This window comes from Rhagoletis pomonella, unplaced genomic scaffold (genome assembly GCF_013731165.1).
Source record: "Rhagoletis pomonella isolate Grant_MI unplaced genomic scaffold, Rhpom_1.0 Rhpom_scaffold_00001, whole genome shotgun sequence".
NCBI lineage: Eukaryota > Metazoa > Arthropoda > Insecta > Diptera > Tephritidae > Rhagoletis > Rhagoletis pomonella.
The window spans coordinates 49,699,402-49,726,550 of NW_023458555.1; the positions used below are offsets into that span (position 1 = coordinate 49,699,402).

Below are 27,149 nucleotides of genomic sequence, written 5' to 3' on the forward strand. Positions count from 1 at the left end.
GCAAGTGTGTCTGATCGGGACGATCAGACTTAGGTGGAGGGCAGTGTGGCGAATACTGCGGCAACACAAAGCGAACAACGAGAAATAGGCAGAATGTTCGAGGAATGACGTAGAATGTTCCACAAAGAGAAACGTCAAGTTGGATGAACACTGCGAACAGCGAGAAAAAGAGAATGAGCGATAAACTTCAGAACGTTCTAGAGTTGCCATAAGTGTGAGCGCAGGTATATAAGAGCCACGACACAGCGGAGTTGAGTTAGTTACGAAGTTGCAAGTCAGCAAGCTACAAGTAAAGTGAGCAGAGAAGCGAATTGCGAATAAGCAAGCTATAAGTTTAATTGTGTGTAACAAGTTCAGTAAAGCGTTGTAATTGCCTTAACAAGTATTGTAGTATTTTTACTGTATTAGCAAGTATTGTAAAATTGTTTGTTGAACTATTGACATAAAACCTGTAAGTGGGAACACATTTGAGAGAGTAACTGAGCAACTGTTCCTAGTCAGAAGTTACAGGATTTAGTCCGGAGTTTTTTTTCCTGTAAGTTCATGAAAAGTGTCAAACGATCAGCTGATTTGAATGTGCAAGCAAAACAAATAGTCTGTTCCTTTGAACTTCGGACTAAAACCTATGGAACTGTCAAACTACAATTTTACTCTCTCAAGTGAGAGTAAACGGAGAACAGATGCAGAAGTGCACGGGAACGCAAAAAGCACTATTTCCTGTAAAAACGTCAGTTGGTTTGTTTACATGCCATTGGTACAACACTGATTTGGCTGAAATATCAATAAATAATTATTAAAATCTATACATATTCAAATATTTCGTTGTTTACTTCCATTTTTTAACAAATATAAGGTTCTTTGCTTTCACCGTTTTCTGTTTTTGTCTGCAGATGCAAATCAGCTGATCGTTTGACACTTTTCATGAACTTACAGGAAAAAAACTCCGGACTAAATCCAGTAACTTCTGACTAGGAACATTTGCTCAGTTTTTCCATCAAAAGTGTTCCCACCTACAGGTTTTATGTCAATAGGAACGACTTCCTGTAAGTTCTGACTAAATCCTGTAAACCGGACTGCTATTGGAACAGACTATTTGTAAGGTTTGGTCGTTTGCTTTTTGCGTGCATACAGTGGCTTCTCGATTAATAATAATAATAATAGATTGGCGCTTACACATATGTTAGTGTTTGGCCGAGCTTCACCTCCGAATTGTGGCGTGCGCCTTGATGTTGTCACACAAAGCGGAAGGACGACTCCGAACGGCGATTGTATTTTTATGAGAAGCTGTTTTTCATGGCAGAAAAACACTCGGAGGTTTGCCATTCCCTGCCGAGGGACGACCGCTTTTAAGAAAAAACCTTTTCTCTAAATTTTTTTGCGATGTTGCTTTGACCAGGGTTTGAACCCAGGTGCTGCGGAGTGGAAGCGCGCACTGCTTACCACTAAACCACAGCGGCTTCTCGATTACATTAAAGATATATCACCCCTAAGGGACAAATGTTTCACATTCTCACGACAGTCGGTTCCGCTTACCGGGATGACCCGGGACTAACCCGACCAAGACCTATTGTTTCTGCGATCGAACTCTGTTTAGGTCGGCGAAATATCTCAAACGTTGTCCGAGCATGCGGCTACAGCTGCTTCGTACTCTTGAGCTCAGGGCTGGCATTGAGTCAAACCCTAACCAGAAACCTACACCTGCTGCATGTGCCATAGATGACTACACCCGAACTTCACCTCAGTGAGGTGCAATACCTGTAACGGGTAGACTCACCTCCGAGCCTGCTCAGGTCTAAGCACTCATCGTCCAACGTGGCGTCTTGCTGCTCAAACAGAGCTGCCCCAACGGCAATAGAACACACAACCGCGCCGTCAACCACACTCCGCCGCCAACAACTCCTGGTTCCTCCGACAATTTGAAGTTGCGCTCAATGTAATCAAATGCAAACGCACGCGAGCCAATTTTGGGTGACGCAGAGAAACAAGCACGACGGCGTGCATACCAAAACGCAAGCCGTGAATATTATGTTGGCCTGTAAGATCGGCGAGATAACTGGTTTTATGGGCCGGCATGAAATATTAAAAGCTACGATCCAAAAGGCGAAACTGCACAGCAAATCAACATTGTTAAATTGCGCCGGATACAATGGGCACCGTCGAGATCGCGAGCGCGATAATGGTGTTGGCGTAGCATTCACAACGCAACTCGGATCACATTAGCCCAACTTCGCTCTGGCTACTGCAGCAGGTTAAACTCGTGCCTGACAAAGAAAGAAACTACAATGCCGACAATAAATACCCAAAAAATTTTATGGATTCACTTTGAAAGATTGTTATTCCTCCTAGGTACGTAAAAAACCCCATGTACACCATCCGCTGTATCAGACGAACTACATACAGGCAGACTTTTAGCGAGAGTCAGTTAATACTTTCTTCAACTATTGCCTCATGAATGCCGTCATAGGAAACCACCATCCATAGCATCCCAAGAGCGCGAGTTGTCGCGTGAGACCTGAATTACTTTAGTACAATTCTGCTTTGGATTTTGTAGCAGACGAAATTCCAACTTGCCTAGAACTACATATCTATTTTATGTCCAATATGTGAAGTTGCCGCTGCGGTATAGTGGTTAGCAGTGCGTGCTACCATTCCACAGGGCCTGGGTTCAAGCGCGGTTCAAACCAACATCAATGTTCTTTTTCCAAATAGCGGTCGCCGCTCGGCAGGCAACGGCAAACCTCCGAGTGCATTTCCGCCATGAAAATCAGCTTCTCATACAAATACAATCGCAGTTCGGAGTCGGCGTAAAACTGTAGGTGTGACAAAATAAGGGTGCACACCAGGTGCACCACAAATTTGCCCCGCAAGATAAATAGCACCTCTTCACCCGTCCATTCTAACCAACTCATCTAACATTGCTTTTCCTCTGATGAACTGAGAATTCACATGTCTAATGGAAAAGTGAATACAGAGACCAAAGACCAGAGCCAGAACCAGAGGCAGAGAATTGAGACAAAGACCTAGAGTAGAAACCAACGTATGATACTCGTACGTATATACAATATTTACTTATTATACCCAAAGTACGCAGCACCATGCATTCCCAAAGATTTTAAGCTAACCAATCTCTCATCGATTTTTTTAAAGATCCTTGAAAGATTGTTTTAGCTGCATGTCAGAAACAGAATTATTAGGATGCATTCGTCCTTAAATCAGCATAACTAGTCCATGGACAACTCGGCTCTACACTCGGTTTCAGAATTTGTTAAGCACTCTCTCCCGCCTAAATACGTCCAAATTGACTTTGACGCTTTATGTAATGCTTGCTATGGGGAAGCGCATCTACCTAGAGAAGATAAAATTAAGGTACGCTACAAGAGGAGCCCTATTTCCACTTTCTGGCTCGTTGTCGTCAATAACCTGTTGGACACTGGAAAGGAAGGCCTATTGGTTAATTGCGAATACGGATGAGTCAGGAGCTATTGCTAGCGTAAAGTCCTTAGGCACCTAGTACGCATCAATGGAAGGTTATCTGAATTTGGTTGTAAATTTGGCTGAGAATTTCGGACTACTCATTAGCCTTTGTAAAGCCGAGCTCACTGTTTTCAATAGGAAGTATACAATCCCAAGTCATCAACATAATTGGGTGGCATTCCATTTATGCTCTCTGAAATATCTGGATTTAATCCTGACTATCTTGGAAGCCAATCGTGAAGGTAAGGGTAAAGAAGGCGTGTGTAGCCTCATATTGCTGTAGAGTGGGCCACTTGCAATCGTTGGGGCCTCTCACCGAAGATGGTTTATCATTTTGTTTTGATTTCTTTAGCAGGTGGAAAACCTCATAAAGTTCAGTTAAGAAACAAAGATATTCAAAACTATTTCCATTTATGCCCATTTTGCAATAATTGGTTTAGCTTTTTAAATAATTTGAACATAAGTTTTTTTAAAAGATGGCCCTTTGATTTGGCACCTTACTTTTGAAAATCGAACGGTCCTGATCTTTTATGCGGAACAAAAAATACCTTCGCGTATTATTTTGAACTTAATTTTTGAAAAGGTGGCAACTCTTTTCGAAAAAGTCAAACCTTATTGCACATCTAAAGTCAGAGCCCTTTGATTTGACACCTCACTTTTGAAAATCGAACGAACGGTTTGGATCTGATGGCATTTAGGGATGCAAATTTTGAGCAGTAACATCGATACATCGATGTTTCGATGCATCGGAGAAAAGAACATCGAGGCTAAAATACATCGCCAGAGAAACATCGATATATCGATGGTTTCCGATGTTTTGCAATTTGTTAATTTCTAGTTAAATTTAAAGTAATATTGAATACTTTAATAATTATGAATGTATTTTCCTGTATTTTGTTATCCTTTCTATACCCTTTCTATCATTAGAATCAAAATGCATACCATCGTAAGTTCGTTCGGGCAGTGGCGGATTTAAATATTTGCCGCCCCTAGGCAATTCATAACTTGCCGCCCTTTTTTCACGAAAAAAAAAAAAATATATATATATATCAAATATGATTGTTATTGTCAGTGCTTTATTACAATATAGTTCGTTAATAATGAAATACATAACGGAATTAACAAATTCGACATCAGCATGGATAAGGTATTCAACAAAAACCCTCTTTCAAACACTTCTTTTTCACAGTTCTTTACGTCTTGATTTTTCAGCTGCGAATTCGCGGATAATATCTTCACAATCGATAGATAGAAACAAATGTGACTCTATAGTCAGCAACGCAAGAGCATTCAGTTTGTTTTCGCTCAATGAAGATCTGAGATAGTTTTTCACGCGTTTTAAAACTGCACTGAAATGCTTTAGAGGTTTGGACAAGTAGAATCCAATTATCAGGACATTGAAGTAGCGCTATGCGAGTATACAAAATAAAATCGCTCATCCGGAAGATTTTTTGACCTCGCGCAAGACAAACAGAAGACCATACACAGATACACTGCCTAATTTTACATACGACGGAAGCTGACCTTCAGATTATTCACGTTATGATACACTTATGAAAAACTGGTGGGCTTGGAATCAAGAATTTTCTCGAAAATGCACGCTCGTTTTTCGGCAGTGTTGTCAAGTGTGGTAACCTTTTAGATGATTCTCGTTCTCGGGGCAGCGTGTCGGCTGTTTCTTTGCGTCACGCGCAGGCGCGCCGTCAGGTTTCTAAGCCGCGTGAATGAAAGTTAAATGGAAATTTCAACGACTGCTATACTAAGGAAAAATTCGCAGCGTAATTCTAATTTTGAATTGTATTGAATGAGATGAATCATTAATAATATTTTACAGACACAAACACAATTTCAAGTGCAGCTGAATCCAAATAAATTTTTTTCTTTTAATTTAGCTGTCTTAAATTTTGCCGCCCCTTAATTCTGCCGCCCTAGGCTTCAGCCTATGTTGCCTCTACGATAAATCCGCCACTGCGTTCGGGCCTAAAGATCCTAGGTCTGATCTTGTTGAAATTCTAAGGGGTGTTTGGTTCTGTTTTTATTAGCATTCTAAATGAATCCAACAATTTTATTGAGCTTGGGGCCGTTTTTATGAAAAATGTTGTGGAAAAGCAACAATAATTTACAAAGGTAAGAAGTTATAGCTGCTATTTGGGAGATCACCACATCTACTAATCACAACCGCGGTCACTGAGGAGAAGTGGTGATATCCGAAAAAACGGCTGAATATAATTGTTATAAGGCCATAAATAACAAAAAAAAATCTGAATGAATAATAAATTTAAGGTCAGTCAAACACACCGAAAGAAAGTCGGAGAGTCTCCTTAAAGTCGATGTTTAAAACATCGGTAAAACTTCCATCGATGTATCGTCAATTTCGCGATGTTAGTAAATTGCAAACATCGATGGCAAACATCGAAAATTGAACCGATATTATCGATGCTTCAAAAACATCGATGCATCGTTTGCATCCCTAATGGCATTGATTATTAAATTATTTGAATGCAATTGTTTATCAGGTAGCAACTCTCTTCGAACAAGTAAAACCTTATTGCACATCTACACACCAGGGCTTTAAGATGACATCTCATTTTTGAAAATCGGGCGAACGGTACAGATATTTTATGCTGCACAAAAAATCCCTTCGCGTATTATAAATGTACATGGGCGTAGCCAGGTAGGGGCAGGGGGGGTGCTCGACCCCCCCACCTACTTTCAAATTTTATATATATATATATAAAATAGTACCCTGAAATGCCAGCTTAATAGGGTCGAGCCCCCCATCCATAACTTCTTAAATAGCCTAGGTCACGAGATCGGAGTTTCACATACAAATGGAATAGTAGCTGCAGAAAACGATAGCATATATAACTCAATTCTTTCCTAAGTTGACTTCCTGAAATATGCTAGCCCTAAATGCGATTGCTTTATAAAAGAGAGAACCAGTTTGAAATATGAGTGTTTTTACTCACTAGAAAATAATTTATGCAACCTCACATACCCGGTTTTGCATCTGGTTGATACACGGTTTTGTACTTTAAACGATGATTTACATAAATACGTATGCATATTATTTAAGGCAACCACATAGCTCAACAGATGACATTACGGCAGCTATAAACACGACCTTACACATATATGTATGTACATATGTATATGTATACATTAGTGTACACGACAAAAAGAAAACTTGCGGTTTTCCCACCAGAATTATAAATAGTCTGTTCCTTTGAACTTCGGACTAAAACCTGTGGAACTGTCAAACTACAATTTTACTCTCTCAAATGAGAGTAAAAGTAGAACAGATGCAGAAGTGCATAGGAACGCAAAAAGCACTATTTCCTGTAAAAACGTCAGTCGGTTTGTTTACATGTCATTTGTACAACATTGATTTAGCTAAAATATCACTAAATAATTATTAAAATCTATACATATTCAAACATTTCGTTGTTTACTTCCATTTTTTTACAAATATAAGGTACTTTGCTTTCACCGCTGTTTGTTTTTGCTTGCACATGCAAATCAGCTGATCGTTTGACACTTTTCAGGAACTTACAGGAAAAGAAACTCCGGACTAAATCCTGTAACTTCTGACTAGGAACAGTTGCTCAGTTACTCTCTCAAATGTGTTCCCACTTACAGGTTTTATGTCAATAGGCACGACTTCCTGTAAGTTCTGACTAAATCCTGTAAACCGGACTGCTATTGGAATAGACTAAAAATGTATTATATTCTCGACTTTCGCCAAAGTATTTCGGAAAAGTATTAAGATTTATGTGAGCTAGACCAATTTGAAAATAACTCCAACAACCTCATTATTTTGATTGCGTTGATAAAATGTTTAAACATATTTATGGAGACCTTTAAGATTAAACTTTTCTATCAACTGTTGAGCTTTTTAGAAAAGTTCTTTTAAAAACTCATTTTATTTATAAAAACCCTGATTTTGGAGGTATTTTCAATTAATATATTTCCGAAATATATTGGCGGCAGTTTTAAAATATAATAAATTTTGTATATCCGAGGGAAAAACATCTTATTTTTTTTTTTGTAGGAAGAGTGAGGCACACCCTAATATACATACATTTAGCACACAAAACAATAACGCTACCAAAACAAAAAAAGCAACACCAACCATCAACTCATGTTAACCAATGCAATGCTGCCGAAGTGAAAAATCAATAATTTATCGCCAACGTCACAAGTAAATAGATACTTACAGCTTGTGACTGAGTGAAAGCGGAAAAACCCGCGGCGAGCCATTTATTACTAACAATATGTCTCCTCAACGTAACGGTAAGATTAGTAGTTTCAGCGAGAAAACATTGAAAAATAAATTGAAATAAATCGTTTGACATTTTTCACAATATACAAACGCCATTGTATACTTTCAGGCGCTTTTCGCTTCGTCCTGACGACCATTTTGCTGCTTGGCAGTCAACAACATGCCAACGCTTTTAGTCCCATTTCGAAGGAGAATATTTTCGCTGATGTCCTGCTCACCGAATTGCTGAATCGCATGGACAAGGACATTGATCCGGTGCAAAATTATTTCGATTTGTTATCCGATACGCCAAAGAGTCTTGATTTGGTATCACGTTCATCGAAGAATAGCAACAATGGCCCCGATGACTATGAATACCGCGCCATGTTTGGCTCACACCCATCCATACGCGATCAGGAGTATTTGCAGCACAGCACTTTGTGGGGTCATCAGTACATAAACGGTGGCATGGGTGAGATGCCCAACCGCTTCCCATCAATTAAGACCGATGCCACCTTGCCGGCCTACTGCAATCCTCCAAATCCCTGTCCATATGGCTATGAGGAGAGTCAGGGTTGCATATCCGATTTTGAGAATACAGCAATTTTCAGTCGCGAATTCCAAGCTGCTCAGGAATGCACCTGCGACAATGAACACATGTTCGATTGCGCCAGCCAGGATAGCAATGCCAGCGCCAATGAGATGACTTCGACCATGGAGAAGTTCTTGATGCATCAATTTCAGAATGAGAATGGTATTGATAATCCTAATGCTGTGGTGAAGAAGTTCTACGGATTTGCCAGTGGACGTGGCGGTCCGAATAATCCATTCTTGCAAGGCGAGAAGCTACCCATAGCCGCCAAAAAGGGTGATCATATTAGGGCTTAAGTTGTGTGTGTGTGAAAGTTCGTCGTGTCACTTTGTTGGAACATTAAATGTTGTCATTCTTCGCCTCTTACCATCCGTGCACATTCATACAAATGTATTGTTGAGCGTATATACATATACCTACAAAGATACATACTTACCAACTTGTGTGACACAAAGGCGTTATGGTGCATTTACATATTTCAATGTAAATGCTGAAATAGTGGAAGTCTTATTTTAAGCTTGTTATTTAAAGTGTAAAGTAAAATGTATCAAAAAAGAATAGTCAAAATTTTAATCACAAATAAATTGTAAACTAAATATGAATTACAAAATATCTACCCGTTAGCAAATTGAAGAACATAATTGAAGTGAAACTTCTTTAGCAGTGGTTGGTTGGTTGGGAGTAAATTGGCAAATTAAACGGAAATGGTGCAACGGAAATGGTTGGGACGGAAACAAATGCTTCTTGAATGTATGTTATTAATTTAACAAAAACTTGTTAAAAAAAGGTTAAAGAATAACATTTAGAAAAAGACCAATACAAGAATGAAAGTAAAAGTTAGTACGTAAATAGATAAAGAAATGGATAAAGGCAAAGGTAAAAATAAAAACAAAAACAAAGATGTGTAAAGATAAGGGCAAAAATTAAGACCAAAGTAAATTTAAACACTTTTAGCCCTATTCATAAAGAGCAAATCAGCTTTAAAAACGGGTTTTAAAATGAAAAATGTATGAATACGTCAATATACAAAGCTCTTTAAACCTACTTTTTTTTATGAATAAGGCCTTTTACTTATATAGGGGCAAAGGTGAAGGGAATATGTAGATGAAGAAAATGATAAACATAAAAGTGAAAACAAAGATAAATATAAAGAAAAAGATGAGGATGAGGATGAGGCTACCGATAAAAGTAAAGATGAAGGTAGAGGAAGAACGATTAAAATAAAGGTAACTATAGAGAAGAGGATTTAGATAGGGACACAGAGACTCAATCTGGGAACTATTTTGGGATTTTAGAGATTTTCGGGATTCTCGGGACTTATCGATAAATAATCGACATTTTTATCAGTTTTGTTATCGATTATTTATCGATTTTATGATCGACTATTTATCGATTTTGTTGTCGATATTTTTATCTATTTTCCAATCGATTTTGTTACCAATACTATCGAAACTTATATAGATATCTTTATCGATTTTCGTAATCGATTTCGCTACCAATATTATTAACGATTTTGCTATTGAAATTGTTATCGAAATTTTCATCGATATTTTATCGCTTATTTATCGATTTTGTTATCGATTATTTATCAATTTTCCTATCGATTATTTATCGATGTTATTATCGATAATTAATGATTTTGTTATCGATTTTTTAATCAATATTTTTATCGATTTTCTAATCGATTTTTGTTATTGATTTCACTATCGATTGTTTATTGATTTTCTATAGATTTTTCTATCGATATTTGTATGGATTTTGTATCGATATTTTTATCGATTTTGCTACCAATATTATTATCAATTTTGCTATCGAAATTTTTATCATATTTGTCATCGATTTTGTTATCGATATTTTTATCGGTTTTGTTATCGATATTTTGTTGGATGTTACTATCGGTTTTGTTATCGATAGAGTATAGAGATAAAAATGAAGATAAAGGAAAACAGAAGATAATAAATGTAATTAGAACGAACAGGAGTAGAGATAGGGATCTAGATAGAAAAAAGACAAAAAATATAACCTTAAGCAAAAGCAGATGTATGTATGTATGTACCAGGGTGGTTGCGAATATTCGCATTCGCATTCGCAACCGCGGAGCTTCCGCATGTATTTTAACATTCGCATCCGCATTCGCTTTCGCATTCGCAATAATCAATGGAGCTTTTGCGAATGCGAATATCGTGCAAGTGCACTGATGAAACGTATATCTGGCAAACAAAATAATAATTATAGCTAATGTCTTTGGCCTGTGGAGATGCTACGTTAAAACTGTCCCCCTAAATCCCCCCTTTTTTGTAATTTAAAGTCAAATGTTCAACGTCTAGCTATAACGAGAAACGACAATTTGCGCGGTAAAAGATAACCTTTCATTAGGTAAGAATTATGTAACTATTTTTTTTCATAAAACGGCTTATTATGATTAAGTTCCGTGTTTTCTTTTGTTACTTAGCAGAAAAACACTTTTACTACGCAAATACTCTTCTGTGTGCTCAAAAACAACAACATTTATATTAATTTTGTGATAATTGTCAAAATTTGGACGTAGCGAAATAAAAGTGAAATGGAATGTGAAAAAGTTGACAGCCAAGTTCACAAATCAAATAAGAATCATTTCAAGGCGAATTTAATATCTATTGAGGAGCGGGACTTGGAACGCAATATATCATTCGTATAGTATGAAAAGGGCGTAACTCACCTCGTCGCTGAAATACAATAAGCCGTAACTAACTAAAATTCCAAAATTCACTGTTTGATAGATTATGATGCATTTCATCGAATCATAAGTCCTCACATCGTTTTATGCAATAACAAGATTTACGTTAGTTGTGGCTTTTTTGCGTTTCAGCCACAATGTGAAATGCGCCCTATCCATACTATATTAACGATATGTTGAAAATTTGCGTACATTTGCCTCAAAATATCAAAGCACATTGAGCACATGGAATGAAAAAACAAAACGGATTTTATATGGTACTGACAGCGGTGAGTAAGTAATTGTGACTTACTGCAATTAGGAAAAGTCGATATCAGCTAATAAAAAAACTAATTAGAAGGTATTCATTACAGGTGAACCATTTCAAGAAGTCACCCGGGAACTAAGCAGATCTTGGACCTTCATCCACGATTCCAATAATTCAAATTATTATAAAAAACGGGGTTCCTTTTTAACAAAATAGCAAGATTTTAAACTAATTCGGCTGGCAGCCACGACTTTCAAACAAAATTTTCTTCGAAATTTCCATTCCCATAAAATCACATATTATTTGCCATATCCCCCTATTTAAAACCTCGCTATAAGCAAACATTTTTCAAACCAGTCACAGAAGAAAATACTAAAAATGAATTACAAAAACTAAAATCGAAAATAGCTAATGATGTTACAGGTTCTCCAAATTCTGAAACAACCGAAAGAATGAGAATGAAGAATTCTATGGAAAATAACGGTGTTTAAACAACGATCTATTCAGATGCTAGATTGTGAAGATGAAAGGCAGGAGGATACATCCGACATTTGCAGCGCCGATGCAATTCTCAGAAAGGAGTTATTGGAGAGAATTTACAATTTTGCCAAGTTTTAAGTTTTTCAAGTTATTCGCCTTGAGCGAGTAGTTATTTAGTGGCGCAGGTTTGATTTACGACACTTTAAGAAACAGGCTTTAACCCAATTCCAATTTTTAAATTCAAGTACTGAATTAAAAAAAAAAACATTATTTAAAATGACTACCTTTTCCATTTTTTACTTACCTAAATCACCTAATTTACACACCTAAACTATTTCTTAAAAATACGTGACCGGGTTGGACGATGTGGGGGTTCTGACCGTGGGGGGATGTGGAGGTCCAATTAAAGATATAAAAAATACATACAATACATAATATTAAAAAAAATTCAACAAACTTTCGTACAAATTTCGAAATTTTAGAAATTCTAAGAATCAATCGACATTTTTAGTCATTTGAAACGTGTACTTTATTCTATTAGAATTCAATGGGCTACAAAACTGCATACTCAGAATTTAATTAATAAACTCGAAATTTTAACGAAAATTTTTAGATTTTTTTTTTAAATTGCATAAATTGTTAAGACAGTGTCATTCGATTGGTACATTTGTACAGATTTGTAAATTTTTATATTGGGCTATTGGTAAAAAAAAGTAGGACAGTTTTTTTTGCATTCAAAAGATTGGTACAATACAGCGATGTTCTATTGAAAAATTTCAATAAATCAATTTTCGTGATTGGGATAGTGAAAAATATTTTGGGTGTTCAAACAATTGGGATACGATTTACATCAAATTTTAGCAAATACCCAATCGTGTGACACTGCCTTTAAACTTGTATTTATACGGATGTTGGTAAAGAACGAACTATAAAAAACTAACCGAAATTAAATAACAACAAAAATAATATTTTAAAACTTGTCAAAATTTGGTGCGGCTATAATTTTTTAGACTACTGTACATAAGTTGATGATTACTCGGCCGTGCTATCATAGTATTTTAATATTTCATATTACTTGTATATAAGTTAATTAAATTCGGCAAACCTCTTTAAAAGTATTTTCAAGCTAAAACCTTCCTCCATTTCCTTCGTCTTCTGACATTATGATACATATTTAAATAGACATTAAGTTGAGCTTCATGTTTTAAACATGTGGCAAACCCCTAAATATAGTTAAGAAATAAAGCCTTTTTAAATCCATTTCGATTAATATCCATAATTTAATAATTCATTTAACTTTTCAAATAATTTAAATTTTTGAACAAAAAATATTTCTAGTGTTGAAAATAAATATTTCTTAACACTCTTTCATTTCATACCAGTATTTTAATATTTAATATACCTTTTATATAAATTAACTAATTTCGATATTTCAAACAGGTGGCAACCCTTTTCAAAACATTTACAAACTACAACCTCTTAAACTCTTTTCGTCTAGCGCCCATATGGTTATACATATTTCTATTAACTAATTTCCTTACTTCAAATTAAATTTAAATCGTACAGTTAAGTTAAAAAATAGAGCTTTTCAAAACCACTTTTTAATAATTGGCTTGATGTTTTAAATAATGTTAATGTTTTGAAAGGTGGCACCTATTTTCGAAAAAGTAATACCATATTGCATATCTAACTAATACAAATCTGGTGTCGGATTTTAAAGTCACAATTTGTGCTCGAAACTTGAAACTCTGGGAGTTAACAGGGTTGCCGGATTAAAATCTGGTACCAAATTTTAAAATTTCAAATTGGCTGATCCAAGATGGAGAACTTTTTTTAATTCAACATTTTTGCTCGAAACTTGAGACTCGGGGCTTTTCGGGTTTGCTGAACTCAAATTAGATTTAAAAAATTCTAAATGGCGGTTCCATATTGGATCTAACATTTATCACGGAAGAGTAATAAGCTCATCTCATCTGAGTAACTCATACGCCATGTACGTAGTACGTTACCGTTATATATGGTAGATTCAATATGGATTCGCCATTAAGAATTTTGAAGTTCTGACACCAGTTTTGAGTTCAGAAACCCCGAAAACTCCGGGCCTCAACTTTCGAACAAAAATATTGATTTTTAAAAAATCGTCCTACATCTTAGATCCGCCATGTTGAATTTTTAATAGCTGCATTCTTTTGCAACCGAGCTACAAAAAAACACTCGCTTAAATGACGAAATACACGCAAAGCAACAACACAAACTCGGCTATTTATCCGGAAAATTACCCGAGTTCTTCTTTGAGCGTTCTTTTGTCGCTCGCTTACAAAAGAAATGCAGCTAATATTATTTGCCGGTTCGTGAGTTTGATGAATTGCATCACTTCTACTGACGCCACCATATTGAATTTTCCGAAATCGCCACACTGCTCTTAAAAGTGTACAAACATTTACAGGCCCTGAATATTTTTTTTTTTGTATTGCACCAATTTTTGGATATAGCTCTGTTCCGGTTGACATGGAACGTTCCGTTTAAAGATTACACAAGGGTTAAGCAAGGTTTATGGTTCATTTCCATTAAGTCTTAAATGCAGTTTACGCCTTTTGGAAAAAAGAGATTACAACTGTAGCGGGCAATTGTTCATATTAACAGCCCGATTCTGTGCACTTGATAAATTGAAAATCTTTATAATTTGTCATTTTTTTATTATTTATCAAGAATTGGTATTCTAGCACAGAAACCAAAAGCTTTTTTCTTGATAAATTATCAAGATTGGAAATGCTATTGACAAATTGAAATTTCATGTGAAATGTAGACATTTTCAGCCCGATTCTGTGCACTTGATAAATTGAAAATCTTTATAATTTGTCAATTTTTTATTATTTATCAAGAATTGGTATTCTAGCACAGAAACCAAAAGCTCTTTTCTTTATAAATTATCAAGATGGAAAATGCTATTGACAAATTGAAATTTCATATGAAATGTATAAATTTTGTATATTAATAAATTTGTTTCTAACAATTGAATACTCCATGTGCCGGCATTTGAACCTGCGACACACGGAATTATAGTCGACATCTCTAGCTACTCGGCTACGACAGTCAAAAGCTTTGTTGCTTTTAAATCCATATTTTTCATATGTGACAATGAAATCAGTTCCACACATGTGGAAATCAGTTCCACTTATGTGGAAATCGTAGAGCTTTTTGTTTTATAAATATTGACACAGAATACGAGGGAAGCTTTTACTTGATAAAAATCTTGATAAAATTTCTTTACAAAAAATTTATCAAGAAAACACAGAATTGGGACGTAAGTATAAGCAAACGCAAAAAAAAAAAAATCAAAAAGTAATACATACACTTTTTCGATCGATCCATGTCAAAATTATTCGAGCTTACGTGAGCTTTTAACTGCTATTAAGCTTTAGGTGGAAATGGGATATTATAACAGTAATAAGGGATTTTATTATCTGAAATCTGAATTAGGTCGTTATTGCAGAGTTTGTCGGAATATTTTTTATTTTTTTTTATCACAAAGGTTGTACCTCAAGGGTGGTCCCATACTAATTTTGCTTAGACCCGATAATTGGGTCGTGAAGAAATTAACGATAATCTTAAATTTTTATATGAGAATTGAAGTCGGTTTTATGTTTTTGCTTAAAAATTACTTGTTAATAAAACAACAACGTGATTATTTTTTTAATTATTTAACAATATTTTATTCTAATTTCGCATAAGTTATAATTCTATTCGAGTATTATGCAAGATTATAAATTTCATATAAAAAATAGGTAATCACATATACAAAATATATATTCTATATGTACGCACTATATCAACTAAAAATTGCATACAAAATTAAAATATAGTTTGCATAAAATATGTGATTTCACATAAATTGACAAATGAGTATTATCCATGATTTATACACTGGTACGGGTACTGTTGTTCCTTGACTAAACATACATACAATACAAATCTATGCACGCCAAGCAGGTAAACACAGATTAAGATTAGTATAGTATTGTTTGTCAATAACAACAACTTTTGTGCAAATAAAAAAAATATTCTACTACATAAAAATTCAAGTAAGAACTAAGAAAATTTACATACTAAATTACTAGACAAACGCTATAAACTTTTAATCTACAAACAGCTGGCATTGCAATGACTTTCTACAAAGTCTATTAGGGAGGTTCTACAATTCGGCGTGAATTTGAACAAAACTCGCTTTGAATCCAGAGTTCGGGGTTTGTGTTTCACTTTCCGAATTTTACAGGCAAGGTCTGGAATCCGAAAGGAAGTGAGAATAAAACAAGTAAATTGCAGCACAGGACCCTGAGCGTTGAATTTGAAGTGAGTTTTGTTGAAAATCACTCGGAAGTCAATTGCAGAACCTGCCTGTATACGTCAAACTTTGTCTTATGTAAACTTGACGATACATACCTACATTTGTGTAATAAATTTATTCATCAACAAGTCTCTCACGTGAGCGGGCAGTGTGATTAGCTAAAATATTCGTTGTTATATTTACAATATACAAAAGTGTAAATTCATAACTTTACAAATATACAAGATTGTGCCTTAACCTAAATAACTAGGTAACATAAAGATATAAATATGTATGTAGGTTCAAAAGTACATACGTATGAAGATAGTAGAAATTCATATGAAAAAAATATTCGATATACATACTATTTTTTATTATTTTTCTTTAAAGAGCCGGCAGTAAATGTTATTTTTCGAAGAGCTATGAACGAATTGGCTCCACAATACGAGTAGTCGATTTTGTGACAGTGTTAGCAACTTGACTAAATTTAGGTGTTTTGTCGAGGGAAACTTTTCAAGAAACACCAATTTCTGTAGTTTCTGGGGCCACAAAAGTCTCTTAAGTACATTACAGTACGGAAAATACGATATTTGAAAGTATCTGGGACAGTGAACTTAATATTCTAATAGTAATAATAACTAACAAGTCCTTTTGTTTTATATTCAATAACAACAACAACAACAACAAACTGAGCTCAGGCTAGCAATGTGGCAAAATGTACACGTTCTTATAATCGTCCTGTGTTGCTGGTATTCTGTCCCCATGACACTTGTTGATTGGGATTGCGCGGAGTCAGTCGCAACGAGTTTCGATCGTCGTCTTCGAGTACATGTTCGTAGCCTTGGTTGATGGTACCACCACCGTTGGAACCATATATTGGCTGCAAAAACAAAAATATTTTAGTTTAGTTTGGCGTGAGGAAGGAAGCGGTACATACCTCGCCTGGCCCACCATTCGCATTAAAGACGTCCTTGATGCTTATGCCCGCATTAGAGATGCGTCCACTGCGCTGGTTCGGTATGACGCCATTATTGTTCAACTGAAATAAGGAATAGAGGTTCAATGAATAATATTATTACAGCAAAGAATTTCTAATATGGTGAAATAACTTCTGTGGGAACCCATAGCCGTCCTGGTGTATGTGCCTCTTTAAAGTTTAGAATTCACGACTTGGACTCAAGAACTTTTTCTCAAGCTAAGCGTGCTAATAAGTTTTGTCTCGCCGATTAGTTATAAGATAGACCTAAATATGTCTGATATATTTAGCAGCTTTGGCCGCCAACAATATTTTCCCTTTTTTCAATACTTAAACAAAAAAAATTTAATGGGCATAACACCGGGCGGAAAAAGACTTTTACACATAAAATCAACATATTCTCGAAACTAGAAATTTTTCCAAAAGGTATTTGAAATTTTAAAGACGATTAATTAAAAATATTCAGTTCAATGTAGAATGATAATATATGTAGGTATCAAATGAAAAAGAAAACTCTATAGTATTATATAAGTAAAAAAGTAGAAAAAAATATTTTTAAAACAAGCTTTCTAAATATGAGCCAAATCGGACTGTAAATACGGGGTTTTCAAATATCTCGACTCCTGCGCCGGCTATCGGATTAATTCATCTTTAGTATTGCGTTGTCATTGGGTTCTGAGCCAATTGTGAAGGAAGACATTCTTCAGGTCATTTGCAAAAGTAATGCTCAACGGACTTCATATATTTTTCATAGAGGAGTATACGATCCGAACATGTATATGACAGGTGGTTATGTTAGATGTTCTTCGAGAAGATTGGAGTAGGTTCCACTTTTAGAGATTCAGAAAAGTTCATGTAGGTCGCTGAACGAGGTATACACGAAAGATAGTTGGTTAGTTGCAGTGCTTCTTAGTCGCTGCCCAGGACACAAGTAGCGCATTTGTGCGCCATTTTAATACACTTCTCGCGGGGGATGATTTGTCTATGCACAAGCAATGTTGCTAGGTCGAACCATTTTGATTTTCTATTGAATCTACCGATTTCGCTTATGGTACCTCCTGAGAGGTCGACTAGTTGTGCTACCAGATGTATTCCTAATGTTGTGTGTCTAATTTTCGAAAAACCGGGACATTCACAAAGGAAACGCTGATCGCTATCGTCAAGCTGAAAGCTGCGGCAATTCATATAATGGGCTAGATCTATTTTTGCCGCATGATTGCCTATGAGCCAGTGCCCAGTGATGGTTGCCACAATTCTGCACACTTGTGGCCTCGCTCTGCTAAGCAGGTGCAAGGTCTTCGTCCTGTTGTAGTCAGGTTATAGTATTCTCGATATCTCACAAGTCTGTATATCTGACCACCTGCGTCTAGTCAGTTCAAGGAAATGCGTTGTCATCTTTCTTTGCACTATTGAAATGAAAGGTCTAAACTTCTATGTAAATCGCTAAAAACTCCATATCCTAATAATGTAGTGAAAAGCGCTTAAGGGAAGGTTAATCGAATCATTTAAAATATCTTTTCCAATTTATATGCAAAATTGGATTTTCAGGTTTTACACTTACCGCTGCTGTAGTTGTAATTCCATATTCATTCTTCGCGCCTAAAGTTTGCATTGCAGACTTGCGTCTCTCCGCCATCACCGAGTTTTTACGCACTTCCAGCGCGCGTATCGTTTCGGCGCGCATTGTCAAGCGGCGCGTTAGTATTGGAGTTGCTGCAAAAAAAAATTATATATTCAAACATTTCAGCAACTTTATTTCCACACAATTTCCTGGATCACTTTACCTGGATTATTTTCATCCGCAGTAAGTTTGAGGAAACGCTTTTTGAATGCCACATCCAAAGTACCGATTTGTCGACGCGGCTGTCGAGCCTTCTCCAGATTTTGTATAGTGCGACGGCGTGCAATACGATCAGGGCCACTACCAGAATCATTATCGTAGTCACCATCGATGCCTTGGAGACGTTGCAAGTTCTTGACGATCTCCACAGCATGCTGTAAATCGAGAAGAATGAAAATGAGAGATAGTTTGAATTGTCAAGGCAGCGAGAGATATTTACCTTGTCTATAAGCGCATCCTGCGAAGTGTCTTCGGATTTCTTCTTACAGAAATTCAGCTCCGTAGAGGCCAAAATATGTGAGAGTGTGCCGAAACGATGGAATAACATAGCGGTAAACTGAATGACTAGAATGAGCGCAAAGAAGAATACGAATACCAAACCGATTGGCTCTAGTTGTAGATATTCCTTGGAGATGTGTACCTAAAAGTCGAAGGCAGTGAAGGAATAATAGTAAATTAGCATCCATTGTTTTATAAATTAAAGTTTTAGGTTAGTTACGCTACTTAGTATAAAAATTGTAATTATAATTTTTTGATTTCATTAAAATGAGCATCCAAATGCTTCCAAATATGTATATAACTCATCTGAAAACCAGTTTTATGTGCATTGTGTGTGTGATTTTTAACATGCCTAACGTTAATTTGTTTATTTATTTGATGTGACTGGTTGTTGCGTATAGGGTCGTATATGTTCGTTTGAGTAATGCAAGTGTTAAGGTTTATGTATTTGCAGGTGACTTGCATACGAAAGGATCGGACACACCCATGTTTGGTATCTTTGATGAATTGTTTGTATTTACGAGTATGATACATGTTCATGACATGGTTAGGAGTTACTGTTGCTGTTGTACATTGCTTGTATTGAACGTGGTTGAAATAAATAGTGATGGTAGTTATGGGGTTTGCTGCTTGAATAGATGTACTGTTTTGAACGTTATTTCGGAATAGTATGTACTGCATCACTGTGCTGGCTTTGCAAAATTTTTTCCCTTGTAAGACAAGTTCATAAATTGAATAATTTTCAGAAATTTTCGTTTGCTTGGCGAATTCTATATCCTTTTCAAATTCTATATTTATCTAATAGGGCAATTCATCTAAACGCGTAAGTACCTGGTAACCAAGTAAACCTCGTAAACTTGACTAATTTTGTATGGAAAACCGGAGTTTTACACGTTTACGAGGCGTTTGCGCGTTTAGATGAATACCCATAACATTTATTACGTTATATCTTTTTGTTGTTAGTTAGAGCAAATAAAGCGAAAGCGTTGACATTATTGTTTTGGCGTAAGCTATAAAGTGCATAGTTTTAAATTTGTGGTTATTTTTTAAATCGAATATTTTCTAATATTTTATGGATAGTAAATATATCATTAGGTTTATAAATACATAGCATGGCTTAAGCCGGCAGGGCAAGTACATATGTATATCCGAGACATATCGGATGAACCAACCCATGCAAACTTGGTATACTCGAAACTCCTGGAAAAATATATCGGTGGTCCTCTGCACTACACAACTCGAAAACTCAAAAAATAAACCCTCTACATTGTGTATATTTCTAATCCTTGCCTAATCCAGGTCAAATTCTTGGTACTTAATTAAATATGGTTTGTATATGGATTAGACAATGATTGGAGACATGATCGACTTAACACTAAACATGTTTTCTCTTAGGTTTTGAGTTAAATCGTTACTACATAGGACCATCGATATGTATCCCCATTTTCCAAGCAGAAACATATGTACGCTGTAGAAAGATATGCCATGCCAACTTCAATATCAAGCGAAAATTCCGTAACCACATGGCTATCTTGTCTTGACAGCTAATCGTCCTTTAAGGCCCTCGAATCTTATCAGGTAACAGAAAAACTGGTAATGGAGTGCCTTAATACGCCTAAACCCTCTTGGTCTGACCAATCTAGTTTATGTACTCCTGCGTTCCTTACCAATCTAATTGTAGGGCAATATGTATGTGGCTGATAAACTTGCAAAGAAGGGAGCATCAAACCCATAGTACTTCAGTGTTATAGGGAAGTGGAACCCTTTAATTGGGCTAAACATGAGGAAGATGCTCACATAAATCGCTACTTGTACAAACCACCAGGGCTACAGCATTCCAAAGCTTATAGGAACACACAACTGTAAACGTTTTAAGGAATCAATGAGCTTTTCTAAGAATAAGCGAGGAATTATGACGGGAGTTCTCCCAGGATAATGTAGACAAATTATCTTAACTCGGACACGCCTATATTCTGTGTCGTGTGTTAAGCTGTTAAGCTATGGAGACCGGTCTGAGTTAGTAAAGTTTGTCTGACTTCGCTGAAAAATTTAGAATAGTTCATCGAGTTAAGATAGTCTTACGCACGGCCTTCAAGATAAGATGGACTGACGGCTATCGACCAGTTGAGATGAAGTAGCCCGGTGCTGCATAAGAAAATACAATCAAAGTTTCGAGCGAATGTTTAAAGATAAAAATCTGGGACTAAAAATACAGTTATGCAGGTGGTATTTTATTGTATCCTGACAGACAGCAGCATTGCGAATTAAGCGAGCCGCGAAGTTAATCACCGTTGAGCTACTATTTCCAGCTTGGACGAATTGGAATTGCACTAATGGCCCCCTTACTTACAGGTCTATACATACTGAAGATTGCCGAACATTTTGTAACCGACAAATTTTAAAATTTTATTAAAAACTACTGAAACAAAAAAATTACCCACCAGTTAAAAAATTTCTATTACCAGCACAGAAAAGACCAGATAGGGCGAATTTTTTAATTGTTTGATTTCTAAAGTTTTACATACTAATATTTTTATAATTCTGATACACATACAAAGCGAGCACAAGGTGAAAGAAGTGGTAAGCATTTAAGGATAAAAGAGTGCCGTAAAAGTGGGAACATTTATTGATATTTATGAGATTGAATATATGTATGAAAATTATAATACAAATAAAAATATAAGGCTAATAAATATTGTACTATACACACATATGAACATGGAAATTTTAGGCTAGGTCATTCTTACTTAGGAAGATACATTTGAATCTATATGTACCTGGAACATTCCAGGTCAACCAGATCATGATTGCAGTCAATAATTTAAATATTAGCTGAAAAAATGGAAAATTGTGCTCGGATTTAAAGGCTGGTACCTATTATAGGGCCTAGGGCGGAAAAGACTTCAAATCCGCCACTGATAATAAGAATTTTTAATAATTTATTGAAAGTTTCTGATATTTATCCCAATGAGTATCCCTTGGTGAGAGTTAAGAGCTTTAAACTTTCGTACTGAAGCTGACATATTGAATTTTGCAAAGAGATACATTAATCTGTAGCCTCGAGGCTGGAGTTACTTTAATCCACTGATGGGCACTGTCTTGCCCGCGGGCAAAGCTCTTTTGTATAGGAGCGTGCAGAGTAAAAGCTCTCTCTGCTCATCGTTGCATTTCATATAGCCGCGCGTAGAGTAAAAGCTCTCTCTGCCCATCGCTGGTCTAAACTTTCATCTTTAAAATGAGCTGTCGCTCGGGTTTTTCACTTACTTAACCTTTTATTGGGCGCAGTCATGATCCGGTTAACTTGCAATGTTCCATATGTGAATACAATTATTTATTTACATATGTTAATAATAAGCCTGCACCAATATATAAGTCATTTTGATAAGTGATGGATTATTAAAAAAAAAAAAACATTGATTATGTCGAAAAACCAAATTGTTGCCGCATGAATGCTTATAAATAGGTTGAGAATTTCGCATGCGTGATATAAATTTAATAAAATTTTATATTCAAAAATTGGTATATGCAAAAACCGCAATCCTTTTTAATGCACTCAATAAGTTTCTCCCCGCTTGTGAGTAAATTTTGAACGCGAAACTAAAAGTTTTACACATTGTTATACACAAAAAATCAATTAAAAAATTAAATAAAAATAAATAATAAAAACAGGCAGGTGAACAAAAAAAGGGGTATGTAAGTATACACATGCACAATATATTATTGCCTTTTTAGTTAGGATTTTTTTTTTAATTTCTCAGAATTAGCTGTAATAATTTTTACAATCCTTTTTAATTTACAGTCATGTAACAAATTAAAAGTTAAAAACGAAAAAAATGTACAACAAGAACCATAGCAAGAAGGCAACTGTTAGAGGAGAGAGGTGTGGGGAAAAACAAAGAAAATCTTTGAACTTGAAAAATACAGCAGATAAGAACCTCTGATGTCTCTTCAATATACGTTATATTGGTCTTGACGCCCAGTGGCCAGATAACGTGCAACTTATCCTTGTTCAGCTGAAGCAAAAACACAATCAGGACGAACAAGGCGTTGGCCATGAAAAACGCGAAGACGGACTTGTTCCTTAGATCTATAAGATCGGCTGCGATCCGTGCCTGTGCATACGTTGATTTATAGTAAATTGTTTGTTTTTCGTTTTTTAAAGTTTTGAATTTTGGAAAATCGAAAACAATTTTCGAGTTAAGACGTTTTTAATGCATTTTGGCGTTTTTTTTTTCGTACGATTGCGGTCAGTTTCAGTTTCGGTTTCGGTTTTTTTTTTGGTTTCGTTTATCACATCACCGCACAAAGCATTGATTTTTTAAATTTAATTAAATAATTTTATAAAATTTAGTTTGTATGAAATTTTAATTTTCCATTTTGCATAGATAGTTTGTAAAAAATATGTGAAAAGAAGAAAAGAAAAAAAAGAAATATGTTAGTATTATTGCCTGATGGGGATTTCTTTTACGATAACGTCAAGTACCCTTGGGTTCCTTTAAAATGGCAAAAAAATACGTGTATTTTGTTTTCGATATTTGACGCCACGCGCATGAAATCCCCTTGCCGAAATTTACCTCTTGTGTGGATTCGTCGTAGGTTATGTTCGTGCGTACACCAAAGGGCCATTTCACGTGTATATTGTCCTTGTTCAATTGCAACAAGAACACAATTAAAACGAAAAGTGCATTGCACATGAAAAACGCAAACACCGAAGAGTCGCGCAATTCTTTGAGATCTTTCGCAATTCTTGCCTAGAAAATTCATGTCGATTAATAAAAATCAATATAAAATGTTAGAAAAAATAAAAGAAGCAATAAAGTTCTCCTATTCGTTCAAGTAGTCGCACCCATATTTGGGTTTGTCGTCGCGATTGTTTTCCTTATCGTGTTTAGACTCATGTTTTCTTACATTGGCATTCGAGGTTTTACTATTCGTACTCGTATTCGTGTTCGTATGCGCATTCAAGCCGCTTATATGTTCGTGCTTGTGTTCGTATTTCGCTCCGCATACGTACTCGTATTTGTATATTGCATTTGTATTTATTTTATTATTCGTGTTCATGTATGTATTTCTATTCATCTTTAACTTCGAAATCGTCTTCGTCTTCGTCCTCGTCCTCGTATTCATATTCATATTCCTATTCATATTTATATTCATTCATATTCATATAAATATTCGCATTCATTTGCATATTCATACTCACACTCATATTCATATTCATACTCATACTCATATTCACATTCATATTCATATTAATTTTCACACGTATTCGTCTCCGTAAATGTCTTCGTTACCGTATTCGTACTTTTATTGGTATTTGCATTTTACTCGTATTCGTACACCAATCCGTTCATCTTCGTATTCTTAGTACATCCATATTATACGTATTATACTATTCTTTCGCCTACTAATACATATAACCGTCACAAACGCTTCTTTTCTGCAAAAATATTTGCCCTAATTGAAATCAAGCCCTTGCGCGACAACATTTTTTTAATGCAATAACAACTTGGTGTACGTTCGTTTTTTGCATCCACCGTTTAAGGTCACAGGCGGTCACAGACATAGTAACCGCACTGAATAAAACTTCCAAATTACCTGTTCCACCGGATCGTTATCGATAGGGAATAGATACTTGTCAATCAAGTCCTTCCAGAACTGAATTTCTGTGCTGGACAAAAAGTCCACTTCGCCCTTGCGCAAGTCCGGATCTTCAATCCAGTATGGATTTGTCAAGAAGTCACGTTCTTGTCGCGGTTCCGCTGATGTATCCGAATCCGATTGCTCTGAATCATCGCCCGTCTTCTCCGCCACCGAGGATAGCAAATGGTGATCTTTGGAACCGCTGCTCGTTGTACGTCTACGCCCATGCCTTGAGTGTCCATGTGGATCTAAAGTGTGCTCCAGTGCCTCCAAACGAGTTTTGATTGTATCCAGCGAATCAGCGATAGCGGTAAGTTGCGCCTTCTCCTCGCTTGTCTTGCCATGCGTACAGAGTATGCAACGAAATAGTCCAGCCAACGAGAATTCAATGGAACCCTCCTCGTCTGCATTGTCTCCAGCACCACTTTGCAAGAAACTCAACATGCTCTTCTGCTTCACACGTTTGGTCGCTTCCTCGGCTGCTTTCCTCTCTGCTTCCATTTCTTTCTTAGTCTTCTTGGCCACCACTTCACGCGTGCCCCACGAGACAACATTCAAATTGATAATCGAGTAGAGAATGAGGAGAAGGTACATAGATGGTATGGATAGCAGATAGATGAGACCTGCCGTGATACACCAAAACTCTTGCGGATGCAGGCAGGCCGCTATATAAAATGAACTCGTCATTGCCATTAAGAATATAGCTGACGGTGAACCGATGCCGTCCTCGCCTAACTGCAAAGCTGTACCGACGATCACAGCCATCATTATGAGCGCATATGCTGTGGATAGTACCTGCGCCACGAACAACTGTATATTCGATTTGCAAGTGAAGCAGACCAACATGAAGAACAGAATGGGGAAGATGTTGTAGTGGAAGGAGGTCCAGTTGTCGATACGGAAAGCGGCGACGAAAGCACCTACCAACATAAGAAAGATCGTGCCAGGTCCCAAAATGGTGCCACCGATCAACATCATTTGGTAGAAAATGTAGAGCAGCGAAATGTTATCGTTAATCTTAATCGTGCGCTTGGCATCGCCGAGCAAATCCATGATGTTAGCGATAGTTGAGGGCACCCAACGACGACGCTGGTTGTAAAATTCGTTGAAACCTTCGGGACAGTGAGTGTACGCATCGGAGGCAGCTGAGTATTCGACACGGTAGCCACGCTGTAGGAGAAGAGTACAAAGCCAACGATCCTCACCCTGATCGTACTGTACGTAGTGACGCGCCTGATCCGAGCGAGTGGTATACTTTTTCATGACATTGTCATCCATGAGCGCCTTGCCGCGGAAAAGTGAGAAACAGCCGGGACTACAGAGCACACAACCGATCATGTGTTCGGTGGCCTTCTGCAGCCAATGACCAATAGCATACTCGAACAGTTGATACCACACCATAGGACCAGATCCGACCGGATGAATGCGACCACATGCCGCGCCCAGATTACGATTCTTCTTCATTAAATCGATCAGCAGCGTTACAGCGTTCGGCTTGAAATCAATATCACCATCCAGTGTGAGCAGGTAAGTGTTTTGTGCGATCTCGTCTTTACGATCTGCCGATATGGGCAACTCAATGAGGCGATGGCCAAGCAGATAGTACATGTACATGACTTGTGACCAACGTTTACGATGACGTATACGATCTTTGTCTTTGAGATGGGCAATGAATTTAGTCTTGCCAGGCAAAGTCCACACCAGGCGACCACCATAGGGTGTTGGGTATTTCTTTGGTGGCCGTAAACGTATAGTGGTCTGATGAATTTCGGAAGCGGCATCATCCATGGTGGCTACCAGCAGCTTGACGAAGCGATTGACTTGAATGTCATCATCGCTGTGATCGGAAATTTCGAAGGCGTCATCGAAGAAAGTGTGTGCTAGCGGGAGTAGAAGGAAAGAAGCTCAGAAAAATTGCATGAAGTGGAGAATAATGCTTTCCTTTATGGAAAGTTAAGCATTGCTACATTAGTGCCTTTACTAGCAAAAGTTGTTCCTCAGCATCAATTACTCACTTTCGAACTCATAGTAATCGGGATCGACGATGCGTAGATATTTTTGTGCTACGCGACGCGCGCACTGATCCTCATCCAATCGCATAATACTCTTCAAGAACTCCATCATTTCATCTTTGGTCTCATGCCACATTGTAGCGCATGCATAGATTCTGGTTATGTGATCTGAAGACTTGATAGTCGGCTTATTTTGTGTAGCTGAGCCATCCGTATGCACGGAAATGGTTTCATAGTACTCGTCGCCCTTCTCTTTTTCGATTTCCGAGAGATCCTAAGGAAAACATACAAAATTATTTTCACTT

At 36.7% G+C, this 27,149-nt stretch overlaps 2 protein-coding genes across 4 annotated transcripts in view; one reads left to right on the forward strand and one right to left on the reverse strand.

Annotated features, from left to right (window-relative positions):
• Window positions 1-7,596: 7,596 nt before the first annotated feature.
• LOC118745907 lies at window positions 7,597-8,955 on the forward strand (the record flags this gene model as incomplete). Its single annotated transcript, XM_036479567.1, is given in 2 exon segments — window positions 7,597-7,767; window positions 7,866-8,955. Coding segments are annotated over 2 exon segments (777 nt in total). The 3' UTR covers window positions 8,624-8,955.
• A 6,500-nt stretch (window positions 8,956-15,455) lies between these two features.
• LOC118745917 (chitin synthase chs-2) overlaps window positions 15,456-27,149 on the reverse strand; it is a 32,980-nt gene continuing 21,286 nt past the window's right edge. For 2 of the 3 annotated variants that reach the window (XM_036479579.1, XM_036479570.1), the window contains 8 exons: window positions 26,848-27,118; window positions 24,788-26,712; window positions 23,764-23,940; window positions 19,131-19,331; window positions 18,855-19,065; window positions 18,632-18,783; window positions 17,032-17,133; window positions 15,456-16,974 (listed from right to left, as the gene is read on the reverse strand). In XM_036479579.1, coding sequence (XP_036335472.1) covers window positions 16,822-16,974; window positions 17,032-17,133; window positions 18,632-18,783; window positions 18,855-19,065; window positions 19,131-19,331; window positions 23,764-23,940; window positions 24,788-26,712; window positions 26,848-27,118 — 3,192 coding nt within the window. In that variant the 3' untranslated portion in view covers window positions 15,456-16,821. Of the gene's footprint in view, window positions 16,975-17,031; window positions 17,134-18,631; window positions 18,784-18,854; window positions 19,066-19,130; window positions 19,332-23,124; window positions 23,302-23,763; window positions 23,941-24,787; window positions 26,713-26,847; window positions 27,119-27,149 lie in introns of all 3 variants that reach the window. The other variant, XM_036479589.1, reaches the window with a different exon arrangement.